Raw genomic sequence first — 23,404 nt, forward strand, 5'->3', positions numbered from 1 at the left:
TTGGTGTGGTGATGGAGACCCAGAGCTCCCAGGCCATCTCCCAGCATGAAGGGCTGGTTGATGGGAAGAGCTCTGATCTATGCTAGGAGAGGCCAGGCATCTGCAAGGGCTTGTGGATGTGTCAGAAGCTGAGACCTTTTTCTTGCTTTTGAACCAAACTTATGTCCCCTTAAAAGCCAAGTTGTTAGCAAATAAATAAATGTATTTTAGCCAAACCTCATGCTACATATGAATGTCACCACAATGTGATACACAGGGGACAAGTTTTAGAGGAACCCAGTGCATCTATTGAAATACAATGGGACTCATTCTCCTGGAGTAAAGCCCCTAAAACCTCAGAAGGTCCTTTGAAACTCTACACTTTGTTGTGCTAGTTAATTTGTCACTGCAGAAATGTTTCCCTCAGGGGCTTTTCTTTTCTCCTTTTGAGAGAGACTTTTTCCATTGACTGGACCAAGGCTATCAAGTAATTTCTGACAGCCACCATCCAAAAAGTGCAGCCTGGAAAAATTATGTCTGTGAATCACTGTACCAGAGCACACTACTCCTGTGGATGTGGCTCTTGAACCAGGTCCCAAACCTATTATCAGGGCTATGCAAGTCAGTTTTGCTCTAGCGTTTCCAGCTGTTGGGATTTTATCACATTATCTGATGTTCTGCTTGATGCCTCAGCCCCTAGGGCTATAAGATTATGTAAGAACCTCTGCTTTTATTGCAAAATAAAGTTCATTTTCTAGTTTTTTTTTTCCAGAAGAACTTAGAAATGTGACCCTTAATAGTGCAGACAATGCAAGGTTGCTAACCACCCCCAACTATTACGTTTAAGCCAACTATGATTTTTTTTTAAGACCTGACTCATGATTTTTGAATGCCTGAGGGACACTAGTGTATTTTCAAAAATACAACTATTTTTTGGCTTTTCAGCTTGATTTCTTATTTCCTCAGCCTGACAGCATTGCCTAATTCAGGGATTTTTTTTTTCTCTGAATGTTTTGAGTGCTATAGCTCTGTAATGCATTTCTGACATTCCAAAAGCAAGCCCTCAGGAGCCTCTGTCATGCATCTGTCGTTGGAGGTGCTTTAACAAATGTCCCGCAGCACGTTTACAGTTTCAAAATCATGCTTGTCTGCAAAAAAAAAAAATAAGTGATTGCTAGATATATCACTTTTGTCACCCTTTCCATTAGGAAACTTTATTCAGGACACAAATTCCATCAAGGATAGCAGGGATCTTTCTTTTTCCAGTGTCTGAAAGCACAGACACAACTGCTGTGAAATATCTATGTGTGCACCTTGACTCTGTGAGCAGTCACCCCATGTGATTTTGTGACTTCACAGGTTCAATTGTTTCCTCCTTTTGCTGGCCCAATATCTGGGGAGATTAAGTTGTCTATTGCCCCAGGAGCATGTCCTCCTTGCCCTGAGGTGGCTCCTGGAAGAAAAAGCGTCGTCTGTTGTCTGACCGCTGACAATGCTGGAGGGTGGTGTTTTCACTTGCACTCACTGATGGACTGTGCAATGCTTTCCCTGCTCGTAGGAGGCAAAGGAGAGAACTGGGTGGGAAGGAGACAATGCCTCCATCGAAGTGTGACACCACGAATTACTGTGCTACAGCTCTGGGCCAAAGGGCATAGGCAGCAGTGTTTGGGAGGGGTTTATTAGGACAAGCGCATGGCATGGGACAAGCATCGCCAGCTGACACCAGTGACGACAGCCCCCAGAGCTAGGGCTAGGCTCTCTACAAAGAACTGTAGACAGTTGTGTAATAACTACCCAGCTCACTTGGGCGTAGAAAGGAAAGTGACTGTCTTTTGTGAAAGGCTGTCCAGATTGGTCGTACTGCTGTGAAAAGCACACTGGCATGAGTGTGGAGAGCATCTCTGGGGTCCCTGTTTGCTGAGGAACAGTCAAACACCCAGACAACCCAAAGACAATTTTTCTGCCTGGACTAAAATGCTGGGCTTTCCTTGCTGCACTAAAAGAGGCTTCCTGACTTCAGCTGGATGTTGTGGCCCTGTCTATAACTGTAGATTGCACAGCAGTGGGAAATGCTCCCAGCACTGGAAGCTCAAGGTCTGTCCTATTCAGTGGTTTACAAGCTCTTTGGCACGGTTTTGGGCCACAGTAAAAAAAATTCCCAGGGTGACTCGGGTTTTAGGATGGGCCCTTGCCAGCAGGTGGTTGGGAGGCTGTTCACCTCGTGTGGTTCAACAGCCTGGATGTAGGCTGGTGGGTGGTGGTTGCTGTTATAAACAGAGCCTTCTCACTTCTAGGCCTGGTGAAGAGAAACTGCATTTTGCCTCACACATGGGATTATCATATTATAAAAGAATCAGACTTTTAACGGAAACTTCACATTCAAAATGCAGAATCTGGCTCCTGGTGTAAGTTGGTTAAAGTAGGAAGATATATCCACTGAAGTTATAGTTTAGATGCTACGCAGTGTCCGTGGCACAAGTCTTCACAGAAGCTTAATTTGAAATGTCTCCATGGGCTAAAATACTTATTTTTCAGGTGTAGATAAGGGCATGGGAGAGCAGAGAGGTTTACAGAGCATAGCAGCTGCACAGGGAACCTCTGATGTGCAGATAAAAGAAATAGCTGAAGTCTCAGTGATGTTAATAAAATACAAAGTACAGACCCAGTTCTTCAGCAAGGGTAAAGTGGCATATCTCCACTATTGCCAAGGAAACTATAATAATTTACACCAGCTGGAAGTCTGCAGATGTTTTGTGGAAATTCACGTCCATCCTGCTTTTTCTGTCTCACATCTTCAACTGACTTATCAACACTAATAGGGATTGGGCCCCTGGCGTCAGCAAAAGCAGGATTTCCAGGCCCTGCTGAGGAGTGGGTCTTTGGGCATCCCTCATGAATCATCTCCTGCATCCCCAGACAGCTGAGGAAAAGTCATGGATTTGGGATGCGATGATCTGTCCCTTAGTGTAAGGGAGGGCCCCAGAGCCCAGCTGATGGCACCCTGTGGAGCTGGGTGGCCTGTCCGAGCTCATGTGGATGGGATTGCAGTTCAGTGGATCTAGTCTACATGGAAATTAGGAGCCCACTGTGGGAAAGCCCCCGCCTGCTCCAGACGTGCTGGCAGGCACTACTTGGCAGCTGCGGCACATTAAGAGCAGTGTTGGGGAGGGGGAAATCCAGCCCTGCTGCATGCCTGCTGTGGTCAGAGGAGATATCTTGGAGACGAATATGGCCCAGTGCATTTTTTATTCATCTAGATGTACCAGAGCTGCCACTGATACTTACACAAAAAAAGGCAAATGCTATGAAAATGCCCCAGAAAAAAGCTTTCCGTGGAAGCACTGACACTTAAAAACAACCAATTGTAAGCTGTTCTGGGGACTGAAGCCTGATGCCAAGTGTAATGCCTGGGACAGAGTGAAGCCTCAACCACCACTGCAAAGCTTCTCAGGTATCTTACCACTCCTGGGGAACATCTGCATCCCTTAACCCATATGGGTTTTGCTAATATGGCCTTCTCTCCCAGAGACCACTTGCCTGCAGCAAATCTGCCACTGATGGGGGAAGAAGATCCAAGGTGGAAATGTGCTGAAGCAGTGACCAGAAGCCCTCTCTTCATCTAAGGTAGGGTGGAAGAAAAAGGAGAGAGAAAGGAGGGGAGAAAGGACCCTCACCTGGGCAAATGTCCCCCTCTAACGGCCCTCTAGGGACTGCACATCAGGGCAGGTGTATGCAGGAGAAGTCACTCGCCCCTCGGCAGCAGCATCTGTGTCTCTTAGGAAGCACTCTTAGCACATCTTCTGAGTCTCATCTTCCTGCAGAGTTAGCCAGGGTGGCTTCTGTCCTGTATGATTTTTGAGTAAAAATTTTTTGCCTTATGACCGTCTTTTCAGGCCATAAGGTGAATTCTGTCCTTTGCCACTCCCTTCCCAACAGATGGATATTGAATGGTGAAGCAGTTAACCACAAGGCAATTACAGTTTAGGTTTTGGTGCAACACCTTGACTCCCATCTATATTATCCCGTGACCAGCTGTGCTGCTGATCCACCATTCATTAATCATTCACAATATCTTAACTGACAGAAGCATATTGTATGGCCAAACACTTGGGCTGCAGGGCCAGGCTCACAGACTGTGGACATTGCCTTTGCTTCAAGGTTTAATAATGCTGTATCAACAACAGGCAGGGGACAGGACCCTCAGGCCAAGCCCACTGAAGTTAAAGGACTAGTCCTGTGGATGCTTCAGTGTTTTGGATCAGGTCTTCTATGCTCTAGCTCTTTTTCAGGACTAAACCTACTCCTGATGAAAAATACTGGACAGTGTTTTTAAATATAGGGCAGGAAAGCATAATATCTCATGGATGGTCATAAATGTCACTGCTATGCAGAGCCTGTAGAAGTTTCTTCCCACTGTCTAGTCTTCTTCCCTAGGCTCATCACGCATGTGGAAAATTCCATACCTATCCCTCTTTTGTAGAGTCCTAGGGGCTCCTAGACTCCTTTCTCTCAATAACCTGTGTGCCCAAAGGCTTTTTTTCAGGGCTGCAAAAGCTGCATAGGGGTGTGTGAGCACGGTTGTGCTGCTGGGGCACAGAACCCCACTGTGGCTCCTGCAGAAAGCAGTGCCACAGCTGCAGTTCTCCCGCAGCTCATGCAGGGGCCCATCATCCACAGGGCGCTGTGCATGGCTAAGGACATTGTCCTGAGGCTTAGGTGTTTGATTCTGCTCTCATTTCTTGCCTCACATCAATCATCTGAGGGCATTTCACTATCACAGTGTTTACTGTTAAATAAATGTGTTGGATGCGCCTTTCAGATAAAGACTAAGGAGACATATCCACACATATTGCCATGCTAATTGTGGTGCTTCCAAATAATAGGCAGCAGTCTTTAAATAGCAACCAGTAAGACTGCTGTAACAGGTAGATATTGTAATGGTCCAAAACACTGTAGCCAAGAATGCTACATTGAGTGAAGTTCACACTGGGACCTGATCTCTGCAGTGCAATGCTCTCTCACATAGAAATGACTGGGATGTCACCAAGGATTATGGCTTCAAATGAGCAGCAGATGAACTCTTAAGAAATAAAGATCACAGGCAACCTTCTGCTCTCAGTTACACTCCATTGACGTCAGTGGGGTTGCCTGGGGTTAACTCAGAGTAGAACTTAGTTCCTTGTTTTAATGCATACAGTGGAAGCCCCCCAAAATGTTTTTCAGCATATGGTACAGTGTCTAAAAATGTCACCAGTTACTCCTGGGCTACACATGCTGCAGAGTTCTTCTTCCTATCACAGCAACAGAAAAAAGCTCTCTCATACAGAAAAAGCTCATGGAGCTGTTTCGCATGTTGCGGCACGCTGCTCACGGTTCAGTGAAATGAAAGGGGATAGGATGCCCCTGGGACTTGTGTGTTGCACACCTCCTGCAACCAGCCATGGCAACCCGCCATCGGCTGGCAGGATGTGGCAGCTCTGTTTCAGGTGTCCTGTTCCACTGGCAGACACACTACTGCATGGGTGCAGGTACTTTTGAAACTTGAGCGTTTCCTCATATCATGCCCATATGTTGTAACGCCTCCCAGACCCATTTGGCTCCAGAGAGATGCTGCAGTGATGGATGTCATAGTGATGGATGGGGAAGGTATTTACAGGCCTAAGAATACAAATCACTTAGGAAGGCTGCACTGTGTACAGGGCCACAGTCTTCCACTCGAAGCTAGTTGTGCTAGGGGCTGTGTATTTGAAGCTGAACTGGTTGTATGCTTGTGGCACACATACAAACTCCTGCTTCTTGGCTTTGACTCGTCCACACTCTAAAACAGCAATCAAGAACAACAAATAATGAGAGTCAAAAATTGAAATTTTTTTTTCAAAGAGAGCAGGTTTCGTGTAGCCACCCTGGCCCCGCAGACTGCACTCTTCTGACAGCAGCTGGGGGATGAAGGACTGAAATCAGGGGCTGGGAAACAAGGGATGTGCTTGTCTGTGGCATCCCTGTTTGGGGAAGCATGGACACATCCAGCTCAGCACAGTGACAGCATTACCCTCACAGAGAGGAGAGGGTTTTCGAGGGTGGGAGCTTTCCCCATGTTATGGTGTGAGGCTGGCTGTCTCACTCTCTGTGCTATATACACCAGTGCACAGTTAGCTAGCTGCATGACAAGGGATCTTTCTCGTTCTTTACAGTATTTACACTATTTCATAACAGTAGTTACACCTTGTAACATTACATAATTTTGCCCCATCACAAAACATAGGACAGCAGGATAGATTTGCCTTAGTCATTACTGGCAGATCCTGTGAGTTGGAAACTTACAGGAAAGTTTGTAGCAAGACAATAGCAAGATATTAATGCAGATCATAGGTTTCCCAATACCTATATTACCACAAAATCTGAAGAGAAGAAAAGGGGTCCATTTCAGGTTCAGACATCAGAGCTCAGCTAGTGTTGAAATATTAGTAGGAGATCAGAGATTGGTCCAGATGGCTGAGGGCAGAGGCCAAGCCAAGTGCACCTGAAACCCTGCAACTTAAACAAAATAAGTGGGGCTTTGCGATGGGTCTGTGTTTCCCAAAAGATTTCAGAGAAAAGCCTTTCCTTCGTTTTGGCAATTAAAAAAAAAAACAAACCCCAAACAAAAAAAAGCCACAAGTGCAAGGTAAAGAATAGCAGTAGTGTAGCTTATTCCCTCACATGTTACACTGAATACAGCACTTGCTATTACTGACACAAGCCTTACTGGCCATATGTGTGTGGTGGGTTGGGTTAAATCCCTTGGAGCCGACGGCTGTAACAGCTGCTTCCACTCAAGATCACTGTAAAGAAGTGAGTTGCAATGTGTGATAAAAGAGCTAAAGTGATGCTTATCTCCTCCCCAAATGCTGGCATGCATTGTCAGAGAGCATACCATACACCTAGGAGTATGTGCTGTGTTTAGGCACTGTTGGCAGCGTGGACAGGGTGGACTGGGAGGACTGGTGTGACCGTAACTCTATCTGACCTTGACTCATTTCTGTGTAGAAAGGCACATGTGTAGGCCTCTAGACAGATTTCACTATCAAACGTTTTGTTCAGGATGCCTGCATCTGAAAGGCCAGCAGCTTTGAGGAGAGAAGCAGCAAGGGCACACCAGGCACAGGGTCAGTGTGTGCAGGGACATGTGTACACATGCATTTCAGGGAAAGATCACACAGTATACGTCTTTCTGGGCTCTAGGTTTACTGGAAGAGGCTTGGAACCATGACCTGGAAACTTGGGGTTTGAAGACCACTTGTCTTTTGTGCCTCTACTCATCTGTTATCTTGGCAGGTTAGGGCTTGCTGTTTTTCTAGCTTGATCTTTACATGTATGAATTGAGATGAATAATAGTGACCTAGTCATAGAATCGCAGAATGATTTAGATTGGAAGGGACCTTTAACGGTCATCTAGTCCAATCCCCTGCAAGGAGCAGGCACACCTTCAACTATATCATGTCGTGAGCCCCGTCCAACCTGACCTTGAATGTTTCCAGGGATAGGGCATCAACTACCTCTATGGACAACCAGTTCCAGTGCCTCACCAGCCTCATTGCAAAAAATTTCTTCCTTATGTCCAGTCTGAATCTACCTCCCTCTATTTTAAAACCAGTACTCTTCATCCTATTGCAACAGGCCCTGCTAAAGAGTTTCTACCTGTCTTATAAACCTCCTTTAGGTACTGGAAGACTGCTATAAGGAGGAGAGGGAAAAGGAAGAGGGCTGAACAGCCTCAACTCTCTCAGCCTGTCCTCACAGGAGAGGTGCTCCAGCCCTCTGATCATCTTCGTGGCCCTCCTCTGGACTCACTCCAACAGGTCCATGTCCTTATGCTGGGGGCTCCAGAGCTGGATGCAGTATTCCAAGTGGGGTCTCCTGAGGGGCAGAATAGAGGGGAATAGAGGGGCAGAATCACCTCCCTTGACCTGCTGGCCACGCTTCTTTTGATGCAGCCCAAGATGCAGTTGGCTTTCTGGGCTCCAAACGCATGTTACTGGCTCATGTTGAGCTTCTTGTCCACCAGCACTCTCAAGTCCTTCTCCTCAAGGCTGCTCTCAATCCGTTCTCTGCCCAGCCTGGATGTGTGCCCCGATTGGGGTTGCCCCGATCCATGTACAGGACCTTGCACTTGACCTGTTGAAATTCGTGAGGTTCTCAAGGGCCCACCTCTCCAGCCTCTCAAGAGGGATGCCATCCAGAGGGCATCCCTTCAGCATGTCGATCACACCATACAGCTTGGTGTTGTTGGTGAACTTGCTGAGGGTGCACTCTATCCCACTGTCTATGTCAACGACAAAGATGTTCAAAGATGTTGAACAGGGCTGGTCCCAATTCCGACCCCTGAAGAACGCCACTTGTCACCAGTCTCCACCTGGACATTGAACTGTTGACCACAACTCTGAGTGTGGCCATCCAGCCAATTGCTTATCGCCAAGTAGTCCATCCATCAAATTAATGTCTCTCCAGTTTAGAGAGAAGGACAGTTGTGTGGGACAGTCCAGGTGGATTACATCAAATGCTTTGCACAAGTCCAGGTGGATTACATCAGTTGGTCATCCCTTGTCCATCAACGCTGTAACCCCATCACAGAAGGCCACTGAGTTGGTCAGGCACGATCTGCCCTTAGTGAAGCCATGTTGGCTGTCACGGATCACCTTCTTATTTTCCATCTGCCTTAGTATGATTTCCAGGAGGATCTGCTCCATGACCTTGTCAGGCAGAGAGGAGAGACTGACCGGCCTGAAGTTCCCCGGGTCTTCCTTTTTTCCATTTTTAAAAATGGGGGTTATGTTTTCCCTTTTCCAGTCAGTGGGAACATCACCAGACTGCCACAACTTCTGAAATATGATGGACAGTGGCTTGGCTACTTCATCCGCCAGTTCCCTCAGGACCCAGGGATGCATCTCATCCCATGGATTTGTGCACCTTCAGGTTCCCTAGATGGTTTCAAACCTGCTCTTCTGCTACAGCGGGCATTTCTTCATTCTCCTAGTCCCTGCTTTTGCCTTCTGTGACTTGGGCGATGTGGCTAGAGCTCTAACTGGTGAAGACTGGGGCAAAAAAGTCATTAAGCACCTCAGCCTTCTCCATGTCCCAGGTAACCAGGTCTCCTGTTTCCTCTTGGAGAGGGCCTACATTCTCCCTAGTCTTCCCTTTATCCCCAACATACCTAAAGAAGTCATTTTAGAGATTCTTGTTGCTGCTGAAAAACAAGTTAAAATAGCCTGGCTTCTTGTACAAGGCCTCAGATCTGGTCTCATGCTTCAGAGACTGTCTGTGTTGCATTGAAAAGGGTGACTGCAGCACCAGTAGCACCAAAGCTGAAGGCTGGTGGCCCCTGTATCTACTCAAGTAGGTTGCTAGCATTGACATTCACAACATTGTAGTAAAATGGACACTACTCAGGCTGGATTAGTACTGACTTGGATATATCTGTGTGAATCACCAGGTGCTGGGTTACTGGGGCCATTGCCAAAGCACCTTCATTGTGTCTCTCCATAGAAGGAGTTTGTTCCCTGGCCGGACACTTTCTGCTGGAAATACATGCCCTAACCTGTATACTTGGATCAATGTCTGGGACTACTGAGTGAGAAGACATCCCAGATGGTCATGTGGAGCAAAAGGCAGTTTTCAAAGTATCCAGTGGGCATGTATCCAAAGTTCCATGATGGGCACAGATGATCTCCAGCTTCCCGTATGTATTGTTTGTTAGCTGTATGGCATGTGTAGCTGGAGAACAAAATAACTTCACCTTGTGCATGTACACCCTCTCTACTCCCATTTAAAATGTAAATTTACATCCTTTCAGTTTAGAGCAGCGTAGCTTACTGTGGTCCTTAATAAAAACTTATAAAGAAAGGAAATGAGAGGTTAGGAGCAGTTTAGTAATCCTGAAAATGCAAAGGCATTATTAATGTCTAACAGCCATCACTCTCAATGTCTTTTCTAAATGCTGTAATTAACAAGTAAAAGGGAAAGATTAATTTTTGGACTTATACAGGATAATGCAGTTTCAAAGTCCTCTTGACATAGCCCAGACAGGAATCCAGTGATGTAGAGGTCTTTGGTCCATTTCCTCCATGGAGAGAATTTTATCATAAAAGACCAAGTTGCATTTCTATGGAGCAGATTAATTTGACATGATTGGACTTAAACAAAACAAAATAAATATTTGTAAGTTCAGCCATAAGTCAGGATTCCTCTGTCCCCTGGTAGGATTATTGTTGTTTCACTGTTGTCTTGTTGTTTTGCTTTGTTGTTGCTGCTAGCTCCAGAATTCCTGGAAGATCTTAAACACGTGTTCAGGAGTGCTTCTGCTTTTATTCGTGTTCAGAAGAGCACTTGTCTAGAGATCTTTGCTCCTAATCAGCCATTGTGTGTCCCCAAAGTAACATTGCCATTATCACCCGATGCCAAACCATTGGGATTCACACACACATAGCTCTGGTCAGCTTTACTTTACTTGCTCCTCAGAGGAAGCACTGCTGAACTATGTAAGTTCACTGCAGAAATGACTGTTAAGAAGTGGTTGAAACCAAGAGGTTCAGCAAATAAAGGAAATTTCAGAGATCTCAAAGTACCTTTTACTGTGATATGTTATGATTGCACATTCCCTTTCCTCAAACCATGCCTTTTAGTGCACAGCGCACATCCGCTCTGCTGATAACATGATAACAAGTATCTGGAGTCATGTTCCCAGGGCATCATCATTAATTAGATTCTCCTCAGCCTGATTATTCATCTTTTTCTCTTCTGCTTATGCAGATGTTGCCCTGATATCAGCCTTTCCATGGAGGTAAGACTGATTGCAAATGCTCTTCATATAAATATTTATGCTCAAAAAGCAGGGAGTACAAATGTCTTGACATTTTTGCAAAAGATTATGTGATGTAAACTGCTCTGCTAGGATGGGGCAAGACTGAGTTAGTCAGGAGGTCACCTCAACTCGAATTCTTCTTAGAAAATGAGCTCTACAGCTTCTTAGAAAATGAGCTCTGATTTTCAGTCATTTACTTTAGGTAGAGACCTGATGGATAATAAGATATTTCTGAGGGATTAATAACGTCAATAACCAACAGCCGTATTTCCCCACAGCAATGGGGACAATACGTATGCCCAAGTCCCCTGGGCTGCTGTTGCTGTTGAAATGAAACGCTCCTTTTCTCCTGGGTATAAATTTCACTCCTGCTGTGGTTATTAACTTTTTGGGGGGTCAGTTTCCAGGACAAGGCTCTGCTTTTCCAGTGCACTGCAGCGGTTCTGAAATACTGACAACCTCCTTGGCAAAGAAGGGCACTTTCAGCTCCCAATACCATTCTCTCCTGCTCCAGTAAATACATCTGTTAAGAAAAGAAATGCTATTAGCATGGCAACAGGTGGCATATTGCAGCCAATCATGAAAAGTTATAATAAGACAGAGGGACCATGTATGTGAGAGAGAGAGGGAAAAAATGAAAAAGAGGGGGACTAAGCTGAAGGAAATTCCAGTTGCAAGCATTTTTTCCACTACTGCACTTACATGGTGCTGAAATAAAGGCCTGGTGACTTTGCAGCACTGAGGTAGGGTACTGCCCTGCAAATGCGTTTGCCCATTGTACTCCTCTCTGTTTGCTTAGAAGGAATTCAGAAGGGATTTGCTTTCTCTTGTTTCATGAGCCCAACGCTTTCACGCTGATCGAAGTGGATACGCACCAGCTGGTCATGTCCATCACAGCTGCCGGGTGGGAGAATTCCTGATTATACTTAGATCCTGCACACCCCGCTCCGTCATTAGTGAAGAAGCTCTGCTTGCGCACCACCATCTGAAATGCAGCTGGCTGGAAGCTCTGCACACCTCGTCTGAAGGAGCTGGATGCCTTCTGGATCAAACATGAACAACCTGCTGAAGGTGCCGCTGATGCACGTCCTCACCCTGGCAGCCCTCAGCTTGGCCGAGACACTCCCAAAAGGTTTGCTTGGAGGGGCTTTTGCCATGCTCTGCTTCTGCCACTTACCAAAGGAAGTTTTGCAAAGGGGAAGGCGTCTCTGGTAACAGTGGAGTGGGTGGTGCTGTAGCATTCCCAAAAGGGTCAAAAACGTGCTGCTTTTTGTGGTCACTTCACTGCTTTTAGAAGGATAGAAGTGAAAATAATCTCATATTTGTGTCTGGAGTTGAAGGTTCTTTGTCTAGGAAGAGCACGTAGTCCCTTTTTTTCCCCAGGGGAAACCTTTGGATTCAGTCCGGGTGGGATGGACTTTTCTCATATCAAAGGAAGCTTACTTTTAATCACTGGTAGTACCTGTTGCTGTAAAGCCCAAGATTTGTGGTGTTCTGCATGCCTGTGTATGCTTATAAATATATAAAGCTCAAAGAAGTAAACAGCTATAATATCTTTACAGAGTGTATGTATATAAATACAAATATACATGGTTTGTATTGCATGTAACATAGAAGTTGTTATATGTTCTTCCCCTCTTGTGTGCACACACGCACACGGACACACACACCCCTACTCAGCCAACATAAGAACTGAAAAATACTGTTTAGAATAGTCTTTGAGGTACAAAGTGCAACAGCCGCCTTCTAGATGTACCATCTGGCAACCCTGGTTTTGCTGCTTCATGATTGCCAGGCACCATCCAAAGCATATCAGAAACTTGCAGCTTCAGGAAAATAAAGAAAAACCTCAAGGAGGATGCCAGTAGTCACCCGTTAGGCCCACATCACTGCTTTTGCAGGGATGTACTCTTACAATTGTTAGTCAGGTTGGCCTCAAAATGGAAAAAAAAAATATTCCATATAGAAAAACATTAAAAATATAAATGTTAAAATTTTCCTAAGATACTAAAGTAAGGTGAACTCCGGTATTTTTGAAACTTCTGGTAAAATGCGATTGGAGAGACAAGAAAAGCAAAGAGGAAAGGGATTGGTTTTTTTCCTGGTGGCACAGTGTGATGAGGAGCTACGCATCCTTTCTTAAAATGTCATGGGTAGCTGACTTGCCTTGTTCCCTGAGAGATGAAACACTACAGCCCAGCAGTGCCCTACAGAGGTTTTGGAGCATTAGCTGGAAACACAATTGAGCAGTTTTTGACTAGAAGAACTGCAGTGTCTCCAGGTGTCTGCAATGCTGCAGTAGAGATTGGCTCTGCTTTCCACTTTGTTTCATTTGCCTGGCTTGTTTCGAAAGTGTGAATTCAAAACCAAAGCCAAGCAATACGGGGGCTTCTGGTGGGCTGGGAATAGAAGGGGATTTGGCTTTCTCATGGGCCTCATGACCGCCCTTGAGTCATTTTCCTATCTCAGGAAACTACAGCTGACAGCCAGAAAAATGGCACCTGGGGGGCTTTAGAGATATACAAGTGCATTGATTTTCCATGGTATTTAAAGCCCCAAGGCTACCTAAAAAAATATCAGAGAGCCCCAATGGAGGTGTATGGAGAGGTCTGAGGCCATTTCTGTATGCTGATAAATATGTCTGTACATTGTTTGCCTTTTATTTTCCCACATTAAAATCTGGCAATGAAGGCATCATAAGTTTTGATCACTTTCTTGAGAAACATAGACTGACACCAAAACCTGAGCTTTTTGGACGGCTTTTAGAAGCAGGCACCATCTCAGCCATTTTGGGGCTCTCATGCTGCCTCAAGACAAAATGGCGGCGCGCTCCTCTGCTTGCTGTCTATCCCCTGCACACACACTGTGTGTGCTCCAGCCTTGTGCCCTCTGCCCCCTCACCTCGGCTGTGTGAGCACGGCCCCCACCTCACTGCTGGCCCAGCGTTCAGTTTTAATATCGTAAAAGTGAAAAAGAGCATACGATAAAATTACACATTGCTGTTGTTGTCATGGTTGCTCTTTGAGGATGTTGGATTTGGGAGGCATTTTTTAAAAAAAAATTCCCTTTCTGCCTTTTCCATAGGTAAAGTGTTATTGGTTTGGACAGTATTTTCTGTGAGTATGGGCTTGATTTTACCCTAAAAGCTGCATGCTGGCTTTCAGGAGACACCAGATCAGACTGAATGTAGGCAATAGTGCTACAGATAATTCTGTCATATGTTGAATTCAAGAGATATCATGAAAGTACTTTACTGTTCCTAGTGAATTTATTTAATGTATAAAACTGACAGCCCTTGTTTGCCCAAATAATAAAATACTATTGTTATGCATACTGGGTCTTGGTACAAATCATAACTTTATTCTTCCTGAGAATGGCCATGCTTATTGTGACAACACAGTTATATAACTGGTTGCTTTGAATTTTGGTTACTGTAAAAATTTACATTTCTCAGGGTTAAAAAAGCATCCATCCAGAGATCAAGGCATCCAGACAACAGCAATAAAAACATACTATATAAAATTAGATTGTAAAGCTCCATTTCAGCCAGGCTTAATGCCATCTAAACCAAATAAACCCTGTCACGAAAGAGCAATGTTCCCTTTGAAGTAGACAGGATAGCCATCGGTGGAGGTTATTCTCCGAAGACAACCTTCAGTAGCAGGGAAATCTAGGCTTTCCGAAAATTTTCCATTTGGTTTCACTGGTGTGGGATTCATCTGGGGTGCAATACAGATGATTACTTCTATCTAGTGTGACCCAAAATGACCCAATAAATTGAAGCCTAATACAATTTGAAGCAGTGATCTTAAACAATGAATTTGACACAGACGTGTTTTAACTAATGTTTAGTTAATATAATCTTTAGTGTTACCGTAGCTGAGTTTTAAGATCTTCTTATGTAAATATAGTCTGTACCAAATATGCAATCTGAAGTCATATAATCTAAAAATATTATTGAGGCAGATTTGTGATAATGACATTTCAAAAGTGTTAAGACTTTTACATAAACTTGATAGTAGAAGCTGATCCTTTCTTCCTCGAGCTTCATTCCAGTTAAACTCCAGTAACATTCTAATTTTTACTCCCATGTAAATTGAAAAAGCATTAAGGTAAAGGCTTTCTATTATTCTCAGTCACTTAAATTGGAGCATCTTGTATTTTGCCCCCCTTTTTTTTTTTTTTAGGAGGGAGGAGTAAAATTGATGTAGTTTATTTTTTGCTTGAATTTAAATCTTACTGTGTTGAGGAGGGACACCATATACAGTGTGGATGGGATTGTTCTGTGAAAAGCCACACAGTGTGCCAGATACTGCTACAGTCAGCCAGGAACAGGAAGATGCCTGCATCCGCTGTACATGTTCAAGGTGGTGTTTCAGGAATGTGGTATGAACCTACTTCATCTCAGCGCAAATATCAGTGAAATTCAGTCCAACAAATATTGGATGTGTGTCCCTCGCAGCCATAGATTAAAAATCGTTCAAGTGCCTTTGGAGGCAATGTCTGCAATGCATACCATGTGCAGGGAAAGCAATTAATATCCTTCGATCTCTTCCAGCCATGCTTCAAGTCTTTTACCAGGGTGACGGAAAACATTTTTAAGGATACATTAAAATAATGTGTGACGACAGATTTGTGATAATAAGCACCAGACACAGCTAGTAGACTTCTAACCCTGATGTTACTTGGTTAGAAAAGGTGAGAAAAAGAGTGTGTGCTAGTCATGCCAAAAATCTGGAAGACTTGAAGGGGTTTTACGAGCCTGACTTTGAAAAATATAGTGCTATATAACAGGGTTTTTTTTATTTAAAAAATATAAATAGTTGAGTGGAACACATCCTGTGCCCAAATCTCATGCATTATGTGTAAATAAGGAGGTACTATGCTCACTCCAGGGGCAGGTCAGCTTGGGTTCAATTTGTGTGCTGTTCCTCACACTTCCAGCCCACGCAGTGCCACTGCTGCAGCAGGGGGACAGCCTCACCTGTGTCCTCACAGTATGTCACCCGGTGCTGTGCACCTTGGGGGAGAGGAAGGTTAGAAACAAGGGATATACTGAGCTTGCTGGAGCTGCTCCAAGCTTGGGTGACTCTGTTTTACACCCTACAGAGAGAGCACAAGGGAAAATGAAAAACCTGCAGCAAAAACAGAAGGCTGCAGCTACAAATGTATTAGAGCAAATGCATGGAGGGTATGCAAAGCACCTCTGTGCTGGGGAAAAAAGTGACTCTGCAGGGACACAGCTGCCTCCAAATGGGTCTGGCAGGCTTTGTGACTCCCTCCAGGAGGCACGGGGAGATTTTTTATCATTTTCTCTATTTTTGCACAGCTCCCTTGATCAGCACTCCTCTGGAAACTGTGGATGCGCTGGTAGAGGATGTCGCCAAATTTATCTGCGTAGTGGAGTCGTACCCTGAGCCGGAGATTACATGGACACGCAATAGCGTTCCCATCAGGTAGGGAGTGATCCGAGCCCTCTCCAGCATCTCCTGCCAAAACCATCAGTGCTTGCCTTTGTGATAAAGGAGATATCTGGAAACATCAAAATGGGTCTGTGACAGGGAAAAGGGTGAGTGGCTGTAACTATATATGAATCTGTGTTCTTTAGGGAGTGATAGGAGCACCTGGGTGGTACTCTTGCAGATTCACACACTTGAGCTTGAAGACAGTTGGTTTCTGCTGCAAGCACTGCAAGGAGTTTGCTTTCCAGCTTCAGACAACGAATCTGCTCTGCTCCTCAGTTTACACATTTATGAAGAAGGAGAATACTGTATAATATTTAAAAAGCGCACTGCCAGAGTGTATGCAATGTGCTTGAAAACTTTGCATGGAAAGGGTCATATCGTGCCATTCTTTTTTTGCTTCTAGTTCTGGATCCAAGCATAGAAACTGGCTTCTCATTGTCATGCACTGTCAGACATTAACCACCAAGCATCAAGGTGCTGCCAAAGAAGGCAGCCTTGGAAACCTGTTTTGGTAGTTGCTATCATTGCTTTGGCTCTATTGCTGTAGACAGGCTCTTGCAAAGTAAACTGTACCTAATCTTCCAAATCTGAAATCACATTACATCTGCCACATGGCTTCACATCAGTTTTGCATTCTAGGTTGCTAATAGTAAGGGAAAATTACAGAACAATCTCTATGCAACACAGTTAAGGCCTGTTCTCCACAAAAGGTGTCCATGTTAGGCAGAAGCATGTCCATGTCAGTCACCTGAAGTCCGGTTCCTACTATTGAGATCAAGCATCCGAAAAGCCCTTTAACCATTGGCTTGGGAGACTACAAATAAGTCAGTAGAAGGAGATCTTACGGCTAGGAAGACCATTTTAGAATAGGATAAAAGCAAAACACTATGCATATGCATGCTCACCTTCAGAAAGCTTTTTTTTTTAATTGCCTGCAACAGAACCTCAGCAAAACCCCTATCCTAACCCTGTAAACCCGGCCTTGTTCCAGGATGGAGGTCTGAATTTCCACAGATGCTATTTCCAGATCAAGTCACTGTTCTCTTAATTCCTTCCCCATCAGTGACACCATGCCTAAAAATCAAAGCTGGGAGAGGAAGCCATTTATACATGACCACAAAGATTACATGCCTTTCTTTTCCCATAGTCTTTAAAAGTTCACTCTCTCTATGTTCTAAGATAATATGAAGCCCAGATAACTTCTCACCCCAATCCCCACTTCCAGAAGCCCAACACACCTTTCTTAAAGGCATCCCACTCTCTTTGAGACACAGTGCCTTTTTCACAACATTGACCAAAAAGGAAAATACTGATCAAAAAAGCTCTGCTGGTGAGGCTGGAGAGCTCAGGTGCTTTGTTCCTTGACCGAGGCTTCCAGAGCAACATTTATAGCAGCAACTATTTCACTTCCCCAAAGCTGTGTTGGCATTAATAGTCAGTGCTCAGACCAAAGGGGTAATAGATAAGCTGCAAATATTTCTGTTACTTTCCAAGGACATGGATTAAAGTATTTGCACAATGGAAAGGGATCAGATCAGTGGATTTTTTTTTTTCTGAAAAACCCATATAAATATATTTATGTGCCTCTTTGTGTATATGTATCAAACTTCAAAGGGGCTAGTTACTGCAAGCAATAAATGTCAGTTATTTTATTTACAAAATTTTCTTTTCTTGCCAAGATCCCAGCACCCTGAACAGACAACTAAGCTAACCTCCAAAACAAAACAGTATGGAAACATTCATCTTCAGTGAGAATAGTGCCAGGACAGAGGCTCTTGTCAGCATTAATCTTCTGGAAGCACCTACTTGTGCAAGTAGACTGGCAGGTGCCAAGCAAAATGGTTACCTGCCCCATCTCCCTGGACAGGGCTGCCAGGGTTGAGCCTTCCTCAGGGAAAGAAGGGAATGGAGCCTGCACATCTTTTACATGATGGATGAGTTTATTGTCCTCTTTCTTCCCAGGGTGAAAAAGAGGAGGGAGATACAGGATTGAAAAGTGAAAGGCTGTTGAAAGGAAATATGTGCCTGTAACACCCTAAATGGTACATTCAGATTACTTGTTCCACTGAAGTTTTACTATTTTTTCCAGTTTTGCAGTGAAAATCAGAGAACAACTCTCTGCTTTCCCACTACCTTCTTTTCTGTCTCTCCCTTGCTCTTGCACGTGTACACACACACAGACATGCATACCCTATGCTTATGTATAGAAGTGGTCTTCACTCTGCGGACTTTGTTACAATATGCTGTACCTTTGTTGCTCCAGCTTCAGGGCTTGTCATGATGTCTCTGAAGTCTCCAGGTTAAATCCTGCTGTCATTAAACTATAGCTAACCTTGCATCCTCTAATATTTAGATGGTTTCTTTTCTTCAGCACATTTCTTTTCTTGTTTCTTGGTTTGTTTTGTTTTCCAAAAAGAAGACAAAACGACTCCAAAAATACTTGGTTTTTGGTTTGCGTCTTCTTTTTCACAACAGCAAAAATCTTTCCATAACATTATCTGGTTAGTGAAAACAACATTAAAAAAAAAAATCTGTAGAAGATTTCTTAAATAACTTCAGCCAGTTCCAGTTGCTGTATAGTCAGTCCTTCACTGAGTGATTATACCTAAACCAGGATCCATCTGGATAAGATTACTTGTGCTCATGCCTGTCCTTGGCCAGGTAGAAGCCTAGCTGTGATACCTACTTACTTGACCAATACCTGACTGGAGGAAGAATTGCCACCATGTTGGTATCAGTTAGGAACTGCATGGTCTAGTGAGGACCAAACCAAATCTTAAGGGCCAGCTCAATGTTTTCAGTGCCTTCCCTTCTCTTTGCAGGTTGAAAATAAAAAGTAAAACATATTGCTATTTGTTGTGTTGTCAGTGTTCTGCAGATACAAATGCAATTTCCCTTCTTTGTTCCCGGCTGTCCCATTTCCCCTGACAATCTGTGCTGTGCACTGCAGGCTGTTCGACACTCGGTACAGCATACAGAGGAATGGGCAGCTGCTGACCATTTTGAGCGTGGAGGACAGTGATGATGGGGTGTACTGCTGCACGGCGGATAATGGGGTTGGAGTAGCTGCGCAGAGCTGTGGGGCTCTCCAAGTGAAAATGCGTAAGTGGGAAAATAATTTCTTCCTGACACCATGTGAGCGTGTAATTGAGAGCCTGAGCAGACCCCCAGGTATGGCCCTTGGGGGTCCATTTTCAGGGCAGACCCATGTTCCTGTGGGGCTGGGTGCAGTCCCCTGCGACAGAAACATGGCATATTGGATCATATCTTAACTACAAGCAGTTGTGATTACTCACTTTGAATAACATACACTTGTGCTAGGATCAGAGGAACTGTTTGCCTAGCAGAGAATAAAAAACACTCTTTGAAGAACGGCCTTTCTACAAAATTTTGTAAAAGCAGCACAATTTGATAGATTAGACCTCAGTAGAAATGCTACATAAATCCCTTGTGAATTTTAAACATAAGATTTCACTGATCAGATTCATGTCTGAGGATGGCAAAAGCCGGTGAATGCTGTTCAGATGTTCTTAGTATCAGTCTTGAAAGGTCTAGAGCATGGCGGTGTGTATCTCATCGTCCCATGTGGAAGGCAGAGAACTGGTTCTTGCAAAGGTCTATGTATGTGCTGAGCTTGGTGAACTCACATGACTGTAGTTATTTACACAAACACTTAAAAGGGCAGCTGAGATATATCCTGGCTAAAGCATCTGTTTGTAGGAAAGGATTTGTTTGAGGTAATGAGCATGACCCTCCAGGTCTGATAATTCTGGGGCTCTCCAACATCCCAGTCACCTGCAGGTGGGGGCCAGGAGATGATGCTCTCTGAAGGTCATTTTTCTGCTGGTTCAGTGTTATGTAAGGGAGGCAAAAGTTCAGGTCACCCAAGACACTGAGATGAAGATCTTTTTACTGCTGGCTCAGAGCAAGCTAAGCTATGTTTTTCTTTGGGTAAAATGAATTTAAATTTCTCCCATATTAACTTTAATGGAGTTTGATTTTTTTTTTTCCCTAAGGATCCTTTCTCCTTTTTACTAAGTACATAACTAAGTATACTTATAAATTCTACAATTAGGGACATTAATTGAGTTTGCATGCCCTTCTTGTTGAGCTAGAGACATGCCTGAACTGAAACTATTTCAAAACCAATTCACTCCAAATCTGAGCTTTCACACAAGACACTGTTTATGCAGTGAAGAATGTAAAAATCTGGAATGCAAACATTCTTCAATATTGGAAATACTCTTATCTGGATTTGGATTTTAGCCCAGGCCCTAATTCAAATGACTATCAAACTTCACTCCTGCAAACAAATAACCCATGCAAGTTAGCTGCTTTTGCATCCATAAACTCTTTCCAAGGCAGCTCATGAACGACTAAGACTACTCTGTCTTTCAGCAATGTACAGAAAAAGCACCAGAGATTTTGTGATCATATCTGAATTTGCCCTGTTGTAGTATCTCTTAGCTTCAGTTCAGCTTTAATTTTTGACTTTTAAAATTTTAGGACCCAAAATAACTCGACCGCCTATAAATGTGGAAATAATAGAAGGGTTAAAGGCTGTTCTTCCTTGCACTACAATGGGGAATCCAAAACCTTATGTTTCATGGATCAAAGGAGAAACAGTTGTAAAGGTAAGCAGAAAATTAAATTTAAGTAATGATAACTATTTGCTAAAGGTACTGTATTAAAATATTAGCATCAATTGCAGAATTTGTAAATTCTAGTTGCTAGGAAGCAGGTATTTGGAAAATCCAGAGCTCATCTCATAAATGTCTGCATCTGCAGTAATTATGCCTATAAACCAAACATTCTCAGCATGTCTATATTTTATATTCTATATATTTATTACTAATAAGTGTGGCCAAATGCTACTGAATGCACTTGTGAGTGTTCTCATAAATAAGAGCTACTGAGCCACGTAGCTAAGATTCAGGGCTCTTTTGAAGCTATAATTCATTGATCTGGAAAAACAGAGATGGGTGGGTGTCATGACAATGCTGAACAGGAAGAGCTGGCCCCAGATCCTTCAGTTGCAGGACAACACAAATAATTTTCATGTATGTAAGCCCAATCTTTGCAAGCAGACATTTGGTGCTACTTGTGTGCAGCATGCATGTACAGCCCTCACCTTGATCCCTCCTTCCTCTGGCAGGAGAATGCTCGCATAGCTGTCCTTGATTCAGGGAATTTAAGGATCCACAACGTTCAGAGAGAAGATGCAGGACAATATCGGTGTGTAGCCAAGAATAGCCTGGGCACAGCCTATTCGAAACCTGCAACAGTGGTGGTGGAAGGTGAGTAACCCTTGCACTGGGCTCCACATAACTTTAATTAACCTGAAGTATCACATTGATGCTGAGAAGAACATCCTAGAGAGTGACTCAAAAGGCAGAAGGGAAAGGAATGCAGAGTGAGAAACAAAGTTTGTCCACACTTGTTCCCATTGTTGGCTGATGGTGCTGATCTACACATAATCCTTGTCCATGGCTGCTGTGGTTCTCGTGGGATATTTCTCTGAGAAAGGAATCCCAAATATGTTTTTCCTTCTGACTGATGGTTTCCAAGATGCCAACTTGTTTCTTTGAAAAAAAGAAACACCATGGTTTATACACTATGGCTTGTGGCGATGGACAAGTAGAAAGCTGTTGGCACTGCAAAGAGCCGGATCAGTTAGAGCTGCAGCTGCAAACAGTGAAGCATTTTTCAGCATTATGTGTATGTCCCTCTCCTTTTCCTCTGATTTTCTATCTGAATTAGTGGATTCTTCAGATAAATAGAGCTTTTCTCTTTGAGGACTTGAACATTTTCTGTCTGCTAAACCAAACACCGGATTGATTTTTCAGTTTCTGGTCTTTATGCGCTCAGTGTCGATCTCTTATTTACAGAAGGTGTTTGCTTTGTGGTATAAATCATCACCAGTTTCAGAGTGCTGAGACCAGTGTTCTGCAGGGGAGCCCAAATGTAGGCAATGAAGCATTCAATGTTCCTGAATCCTACAAGAGAAGTTAGGTTAAGCAAGATTTTGTGGAGGTGGAGGAGGGATGACAGGCTCAGTAGATGAACTAATTTTTACTTCTTATTTAGAATGACTATACTGTAGAAAGTAGAGAAGGGTCTCCATTTGCCTAGTAAGCGTCAAAGTATTGTTGTAGGTTACATTTGGCCTGGGACTATCAGGTTACTTAGTGTACAATCCCATTTCTGGGATGACCGTTGACTTTGTTCTGGAAGCAGGATCAGATGTATTAGACCCAGCTACAAATTACTGTAGGCCTACTGTTTCCTTAAAAAACACTTTTTTTTTTTTTAAAAAAAAAAAATATTTGCACATACAGATTTCAAGTATGTTAGAAATTCCTTAAAAAGCTTTAAAACAGGAAGGCAGCTATTCCTAATCTAGATTCAAAACTGTGCTTCTCACAAGCTAAAAGCAATGGGGCAAACTGAAGACACTTGGATCTGGCTGTCAACAGCTTGGCTCGTGGATGTTGGTTTGGCCAAATCATTGAGAGAGTGGCCAAAGGCTTGTCAAGAATTAGCTGTGAATAGCAAATACTTGGTGCCATGCACACAAACTGCCCCTCCATGCTGAAGGGCCTCAGGCACTGGGATTTTCTTTGCTCTGGATCTACCAGAGCCAGCTGAGGAATCTAAAAGCAGACTAAAACTGCACCAAAATCCAGGCTGCTAAGGTTGACACCTTGTTTTGTCCCTGTCTCCAAAATTATGCAGCTGCCTATAACTGAAGGAATGGCAAATCCACAAACGTCCTAGTTGCAAAGGAGGGCCTGTGTGTCCTCTTTTTAAAACGAGGAAGATTAGTTGTTAATTAATCAATGGGAGCTCAGTGCTCCCACACAAACTATCACCTCATGTTCCATTCATGTGTTGGGTGGACAAAGCAATGCTGTTCTCCAGGCTCGCCTTGGTTTCTCTGGTAGGGTACCCATATAATATACCTCGTTTCAGGCTGCCACCCAAACGAGACTGATGCATGTTTGTTTTACTTTTTTGGCTTCCAAAATCCAAAGGTAATGATCCTGACTGCAGCTTGCTGTGTATACAGATCCCTTCCCCTCACAGTATTTTAGATTAATTCTCATGGATATTTGTCATACAT

The 23,404-nt window shown here is 43.8% G+C and overlaps 1 protein-coding gene across 4 annotated transcripts in view; it reads left to right on the plus strand.

Moving 5' to 3' along the window:
- Positions 1-11,811: 11,811 nt before the first annotated feature.
- Positions 11,812-23,404, plus strand: part of MUSK (muscle associated receptor tyrosine kinase) — a 54,610-nt gene continuing 43,017 nt past the window's right edge. For 3 of the 4 annotated variants that reach the window (XM_086770539.1, XM_010117226.2, XM_086770541.1), the window contains exons 1-5: positions 11,812-11,948; positions 16,146-16,272; positions 19,232-19,383; positions 20,788-20,915; positions 21,437-21,578. In XM_086770539.1, coding sequence (XP_086626665.1) covers positions 11,852-11,948; positions 16,146-16,272; positions 19,232-19,383; positions 20,788-20,915; positions 21,437-21,578 — 646 coding nt within the window. In that variant the 5' untranslated portion in view covers positions 11,812-11,851. Of the gene's footprint in view, positions 11,949-16,145; positions 16,273-19,231; positions 19,384-20,787; positions 20,916-21,436; positions 21,583-23,404 lie in introns of all 4 variants that reach the window. The other variant, XM_086770540.1, reaches the window with a different exon arrangement.

The sequence above is a fragment of the Chlamydotis macqueenii genome, chromosome Z (genome assembly GCF_036417535.1).
Source record: "Chlamydotis macqueenii isolate bChlMac1 chromosome Z, bChlMac1.mat, whole genome shotgun sequence".
Lineage (NCBI taxonomy): Eukaryota > Metazoa > Chordata > Aves > Otidiformes > Otididae > Chlamydotis > Chlamydotis macqueenii.